Genomic DNA, 7,769 nt, shown 5'->3' on the forward strand with positions numbered 1-7,769 from the left:
TTTTTAAACTGAATGAAAAACACTTTAATTTTCACCTACAATACAAACATTCTGGCAGTTTGCTAACCGTAAAATTTGAAGAACTGTCTTACCCCAAAAAATCTGAAAATGTGCGATCCCATTCTAGTAACTCCAGTCGTGAAAATGCAACCCCATCCAGCGGCACATGCCCATTAGCCTCTTATAAGGAAGTACTCCGCCCGGGGGTTGATTAAAGTGGGAAGGGACTGCTGCGGAGTGGATTGTTTGTTGCCTGTCTATGTCCTTTAAAGCGTTCACGAAGTGTGCGTTTAGTTTCACCTATTGTTTTTTACTTGTATTGTGGGTAGAACGTATTTCGTAGAGCGCTCAATTCATTTAATTGAAGAGGTTATTAATAATCACAGGAGTTCAGGCTTTAGGAGTAATCATTGATCGTTTATTGCGACAGTGCTGTTTCGTATGGGCCGAAATTGTAGGACCACACTCAGCAGGCAACTTCAACGATTGACCGTTAAAATTAAAAGCTGGCTGTAAAATTTGGGTGGTTGTTATAGGGATGTGTTAAGAGATTGTATCTAGGTAACAGATGGATTGTGTCTTATCTGTTTCTGTGGGGGCATGAACTCGCTAGTTCGTTTCGCCGGATGGCCTGTTGACTCAGAGGCCATGAGGGCAAGAGGAATAATTGTTTTAGTAAAATCCTACTAGTTAGTCAAAAATATCGAGAATAAAAACATTTTAGCTAGTGAAAGCTAGACTTTAATCCTTTTTTGCCGCCAAAAAGCCCACACTTTTTGGTACTAGCGGGCTATAACATACAGCCTAGTAGTAGCTCAACCAATCAGAACACAGCACTGATAATAGACCACTAGTTGGATTTTACTAATATTGGATAGATCGTTAACAACTAATTGGAATAGCTGATTGCTTATTTGTTCTTAATGGACTCTCAGGCAGAGGATATCAGTGTCCTAGTAGTAAGAAACTCCAGAGAAGATACCCGAGACGGCTCTCTTTTAAACTCTGTCAAGTTCGGCTTTCAAGTACTTTGTACATAGTCACGGGAAAACTGGGCATGAGTAATCTAACGTGCAGTAGTACACATTCTCAACCCTGCCTCCAGAGGCCAGAGGCTTACCATTTGAGGTTTCCGGTTTCGGTCAGAAAAAACCTCTGGTACCCAGGGTACCTCCACAAGTAACCTGAGATCAGGCTCAATTTTAGCGGTTCTCATACATTCTCTCTAACGGCTACCGCTAATCTCCTTTTGTTTCGCCTTGCCCGCCGGAATGTAATTTTCAAAGCGAAACGAAAATAGAGCCTGATCTCAGGTTACTCCACGGGCTTTCCCATCTATTCCCAACGCTAAGTGGGGATAGAGGAACACGCGGGAGCGGCCCCGCGGGTCCCCCGCGAGAGCTGGAGAGAAACGAGAAGCGCGAGAAGGGGCTGATGGGAACGAGCAAACAGCGCGAGCAGGGAGTGATGATGTTATGGTAAGGATTCAACGACAACGACCTACTCTCAGTTGGATTGTTTAGATCAATTGATAGAGCGCTGGAGCGGTATAACAGAGGTGTAACAGAGGTGAAGGGCTCGAATCCCGTACACGCCTGAATTTTTTCAGGATTTCTTTTCTCAGCTGCAAAAGTTGCGTCTATAATACTGCGATGATCTTCTTTCACATAAGTAAGTCTTAATTATTCATTTTATCGTATAAAAGGTTTTTTTAAATACAATTAACGATACTTTACGTTTGCCCGAGGTAGTTCGACCTGATGATGTCGCCCGGGGGCGGGGGGGGGGGGGGGGGGCACTTGGGTATTTTTAGGGTGTGTATGTGCCGCCCGGGACACAAATTGGCACCCCATTCTGGAAAAAATTTCCCCTAAAATTGATACCCCGTTCTAGAAATGGGCCAATTTTTTATACTCCGTTCTAGGGTGACAAGAGTACAACAGTTTGCTTGTTAACGCATTGAACCGTATTCTTAAAAGCAATCTGTCCTTGAATACTTTCAAATGGCTGCTTACAAAACTGGAGCTTTCGTGCGTTCGAAATATTATATCCCGTTCTAGAAAACGCCTCTGAAATGGATACCCCGTTCTAAATCAGGAGCTTCAAAATCAGGACCCCCGTATAAGTAATGTATGGGAGTACCCCCCCAGGTGATGTCGTTTGCAGACCTCATAATAGGGCGGGGTGTCCACTGTCCGACATGCGTGGTACTGGATTCGGCACTTTACATGTCCCGCACTTAATGCATGTTCACGAAAGTTTGCGGTCAAAAACACGGACTAGGTATAAAACGCGATTTGTTGTTTGTGAATGAGCAAAAGCTGTGATTTTACACATCATTTTTCCTTTAAAACATGGGCTTTTAATTAAGAGCACTAGTAAGAAAAAAAAGTTGATTTTGTTAAAACAGGTTTTGCCTTCACCAAAAGCCAACTGATGGACGGGAAAGACTCTTAAACTCTCTAGGAAAGGCTTTTCCTGCGGACATTGGTTGGCTGCGGGAAGGCATGCACCCTTGAGACAATAATCATACTCAGAACTTGGCTCCCATAAATATATAAGAAGTTTAATGCAAGACTATCGCCAAAAATCTTACAAAAACACAATACTTGTATTTAAGCTTCAGCGATTCAAGCAAAACGGATTACATCGTGTACCAGTGAGCCAGATTACAGAACACAACAATATAATCATTTCTAAAAGACTATTGGTGGAAACCTCACAGCTGTAAGCTTGTTTTGAAACATTAATTACTTGCAAGAGGGTTAATATGATATGACAAATAAGTATATAATAAGTATATATGCTGGATAAATATCAACAGGTTGTATACGGCAGAGAAACTAAGACTAAAGAATAATAAACGATTTCTTCATTGGTTTTTCATATTTTTATCAGCGAAAGCAAAGTAACTAAACAATGAATTCTCTCTTCACAATTTTATCATTCTGACAAAATATCTGTCCCACACTTTTTAAGAGTAAGAAAAAAAAATTAATACATTAGCCTAGGTTGGTCCGTGTAGGAAAAATCTGTGTACTTAAGACCTTGGGCACATTTTTTTCTATATGAACCTCCCGGCTGACAAATAACAAATATTCATTCACCTTTATAACCATTAATTAAATCAATGATATCTTCCCTTCCAATGTCTTTCATCATCATAACAAAATCCTCTACAGTTGCATCAGGTTTCTTAGTTAAAAATCCTTCCCTAAGAACAACACAAGTTGTACTATCTTTGCTTCTATTGGCTGCATGTTCTATTGCCTCAAACTCACGAGGCGTCATGCCAAGCTTATCTGCTAGCATCCTTACATCTTTGCCATCAAACCTCTTAATATCGAGATGGTAGCAGATTTTGTGTTGAAGAGGAAATGGTATTTGAGAAAACCTGGTATGGTAACGTTGACTCTGTGACAATTTGGGCCAGTTGGTAGAGCTTTCTTCACTCAACTTGCTCTCACCTCCAGTCAAAATATCATGGTACTGATCATCACGAAGCACAGGATAGTGTGGGGGGAAAACTAAAAAAATAACAAATTAGATAACTTGACACTGGAATTTATTTCAGGCAGCCGTATCTTCTTTAAAGATTATACCTTCCCACCATGAAAACAACTTGAAATACAAATATGTATGAAATAAATAAATTATACAATAATAATAATAATAATAATAATAATAACAATAATAATGATGATAACGATGATGATACTACTACCACTACCACTACCACTGCTACTACTACTACTACTAATATATAGATTTAGCCAGGACTAAAAGCGAAGCTCTTGATAATATTTATAGTTCGTTCAAACAAAATATAAAATTGTGTAATGCTAAGCGGTGAAGGCAAAGCTGGAGAACGGTGAAAAACAACAATAGGTAGAATTAGCAAAACATCAACTTTGTACATGCAGCACACTTTTTTTGTACATTTCTTTAATTTGCCGTTGTTTTGCACGACGACAACATGAAACTTCGCGAAACTTCTTAGTTATACTTTTAATGGAAGAAATGTCGTACGTGTTCTCGTTCACTTTTTTCACTGATGCTCTTTTCACCTTGCATTTGATTGGTGGCTGCTAGCATTTCTCATTTTGTAACTGCTGCTACAAAATTTTCATGTCCATGTTCTTCCAACAAAAAAACGTCTCTTTTTTTTTTATCTCTCGCTCTAGATCTCCATCGCAATTTTTCTTGTGGAGCTTCGCTGGCCTGCCTCTCTTTTTCTCTGTCTTTCTCTTGCTCTATATTCCTTATTATTCTAAGCTTACTATTTTAGACAACACAGATACAGAAACAATTTCTAGCCTGTGTACAGACGTCCCCCCTCCCTCAGAAAAAATCGGGAGAAGAGACATCTGTGAATCGCTGTGGTTAATCGTGTTCCGGTATACATTTGGATAAATTATTTTTTGTTGTTGTTTCATCTGACAGTTGAAAAGGTGTTGACAGACCACAGGGGCACCCAACGGCAATTTTCGGGAAAACATCTGTTCGGAAGACGATTTGAGATCTAGAATTTTCGGAGCATTTGTTGTAAAATTTCTTGCTTGCCTGCCTCTCCTAGGATTTTCGAACATCTACAAAATGGTATAATTACCCATTTTTAACAGATCTTGACCCTAAAAAAGGCCACCTAGAATTTTCGGGAGCCTTTTCCTTGCTGAAGTTTTCGAGAAGGTAAGTTTTTATCCCTATAATTTTCGGATCACTAGACTTTCAGCTAGGAAATCTGAACAGATGAAAATCTTTTAGTTCAACAATGCTATGTTAAGTGGTTTTGAACTATATCCTCGTTGGGTGCCCCTGAGACCAACACGACTGGGGACTCTTTTAGAGTACGTACGCAGTTATTCTCTGGGATGTTCTCAACATTTATTGCTAAGCTAGGCTCTAACTAGAACATCTAGCTAAAATGTCATTTAAAACGAGTATTTTATGCTTTTGAAGTTTTTTATTATTATTTTTTTTTTTAGCTCATAAAGTCTGTCTGTTACTGTACATCAATTTCGTGTGGTTTTTGATTTGACAGAATTTTGATCTCGGAAGCACTGTTTACATTTCCAGTAAAGCGTTTATGGAGGAGTTGATCCATTCAATGATTTTGAGTAGGTTTCATGTAAAGGATGATGTTCATTTCTCTTCAGCAAGAAACTACAATAGCCTTACTTTTGCCTAATTCTATGAGTCATGACCAGCACATGTAGGCCAAAAAATAGCCCTGGCGTCTGTACACAGGCTGGCTAGCCGAACATCTTCACACAATGTCCATGCTAAAATTCAGATATAAGATCTCTGATTAAGCGTTGATTTCTGTACCTCCACCCGCAACCGGTGCAGCAAACATCGGTGGTCTTAATTTCACATGCCTATTCCAGTGAGCCGAAATCCAAGTCAACAAATATAAATGCAGTAAGCTGTCCACAAAGACTTAATAATCATGGACTTTTCGAAAGCTTTCGATTCGGTTCCGCACCAGCGCCTCCTAATGAAACTGCGCTACTATGGCATACGTGGTATTCTTAACACCTGGCTAACACAATGGCTTACGTGTCGAAGCCAGTCAGTTGTCGTTGATGGGTACAACTCCCCGGACGTGCCAGTTCTATCAGGGGTCCCCCAGGGGACAGTTCTAGGTCCCCTCTTGTTTCTCTTATACATTAACGACCTAGGAGAACATTGTACCTCTAGGATGCGTCTTTTCACTGATGATACTTTGATTTACAGCACTATTGAGTCTTGTAATGATACCGCCAAACTGACGTCAGATCTAACGGCACTCCAAGAATGGGCCCAGAAATGACAAATGAAATTTAACCCCAGCAAATGCCACGTTTTAAGAATATCGAGGAAGCAAAATCCTATTGAGTCTAACTATGTCCTTATGGGAAAAGTTTTAGATTCGGTCACCCACCACCCCTATCTAGGCATAAAATGGCCAGAAACCTCGATTGGGGCCAGCATGTAAATAACAAAGTCATGAAGGCTAATCTATCACTCGGATTTCTTCGGCGAAACCTGAGCAGTTGTCCCGAGGGAGTGAAAGAGGCAGCCCACAAAGCAATTGTGAGGCCTTACTTGGAATACGCGAGCTCAGTTTGGGACCCACACTTAAAAAAACACGTCAAACAAATAGAGGGAGTTCAAAGAAGAGCCGCATGCTTCGTTAAAAACTGTTACGCGCGGGAACCAGGAACAGTTACAAACCTCTTGAACGAATTAAACTGGATACCCCTGAAGGAACGAAGAACAATCTCGCGGTTAACGTTGTTCCACAAAGCAATTCATGGTGATGGCGGCCTGGCCTTCCCAGACTATGTTACAAAGCGCAGAAGACATTTAAGGAACTCTAGCCAAAACAAGTTTATTCAACTGCTGCCAAATACTGAGACTTATAAGAATAGTTATTTTTGTAGAACTGTCAAGGACTGGAATGTGTTGCCAAGCAAAATTGTTAACATCAAGTCCGCAGATTGTTTTAAAAAAGTCTTATTTGAGTATTGTAGTCAATGATGAATTTTAATATTGCATAATGATTGATGCTGTGAAATTAATTATTTTAATTATTATTATTTTTTATCCATTTTATCTTTTATAAATTTTTTTTTTTTTTAACATCATTACTTTTAATTTTATTAATTTTATTTAGGCGTCTTGCGTGATGGTAACCCCGTTGTAGGACTATAAATGTTTGAATAATATTGAATCTATTCTGAGATTCATTCACCAATTGCAACACCGGAAATTACTTGTGTCATGGCATTAACATTACAACCAATCAGAGGCTGTCCCAAACATTCCGGGGAAACAGGAACACGATTATCATCGGCGATTCACAGACGTCTCTTCTCCCGATTTTTTCTGAGGGAGGGGGGGACATCTGTACACAGGCTACAATTTCTGCATTCCGTTTCCATCTTTACTGATCCTTTAGCTGTCTCTGCTTTACAAGACACCGGTGGCCAAAATAACCTCGAGATGCATTTGGGTTGCCATGCCTGTTGATTGAGTAATTTTACATTGGTTTGCCTGTGGTGCACCGGACAGTCAGGCGGGTGGGAGTATGGTCATGTGATTACCAACTTTTCTCCAATGGGTAGATTACTTCATTTTTTTACCCATGGTGCTCTGCAGCATGTGCTTAGCATGCGAGAGCCCTGCTAATAAAGCCAATTTTATTGCCTCCTTCACTAGATAATTCATAAAGCTAATTCTTATTTTCTTATTGTCGCCCCTGAACTGCCCTTTGAGATCTGTGTCCCTTTGTGTTACTTACATGTCTCTGTTTGTGTTACTTACCCATGTTGAACTGTAGTGGTGGATGCAAACCATGAAATGACACTAACAGTTTGCCACCAGTTCTGGGAGATGGTTCAAGCTCACGACTGTCAGTGTAATGAACAGGTTTCTGCCCTTCTGAAACAGAATGATTGATACAAATTCAAAGTAGGTTAAATGGAAGAATGAATGAATCTAAAATGACTAAAAAACTAAAATGTTTTGATAGTCATTCACATAAATACTGATGACAATAATGTTATTAAACATTTTATTAAGCTACCAAAGGGTAAAAGCACAAACTTCATGCATGAAGGCCTTTTCAAAAAATAAAAACTTAAACATGCAATGAGATTCTTGAACATGCATCTAAAAAGGTATATTTGTTAACACTACTTTTAAAACTAAACACTGTCCCTTGGGAGGTTGTTTCACAGATTTAGAGCAGCTGAGGTGACTCAGGTTCTTCCCATGTGGAGCTG

General features: G+C 39.7%; 1 protein-coding gene across 1 annotated transcript; it reads right to left on the reverse strand.

Annotated features, from left to right (window-relative positions):
* Positions 1-2,629: 2,629 nt before the first annotated feature.
* Positions 2,630-7,357, reverse strand: LOC140936277 (uncharacterized). The gene is made up of 2 exons (XM_073385720.1): positions 7,309-7,357; positions 2,630-3,527 (listed from the first exon to the last, which is right to left on the reverse strand). The coding sequence occupies exons 1-2, from the start codon at positions 7,310-7,312 to the stop codon at positions 3,100-3,102; spliced, it is 432 nt and encodes a 143-aa protein (XP_073241821.1). The 5' UTR covers positions 7,313-7,357; the 3' UTR covers positions 2,630-3,099.
* Between the last annotated feature and the right edge of the window lie 412 nt (positions 7,358-7,769).

The sequence above is a fragment of the Porites lutea genome, chromosome 5 (assembly GCF_958299795.1).
Source record: "Porites lutea chromosome 5, jaPorLute2.1, whole genome shotgun sequence".
NCBI classification, from domain to species: Eukaryota; Metazoa; Cnidaria; class Anthozoa; order Scleractinia; family Poritidae; genus Porites; species Porites lutea.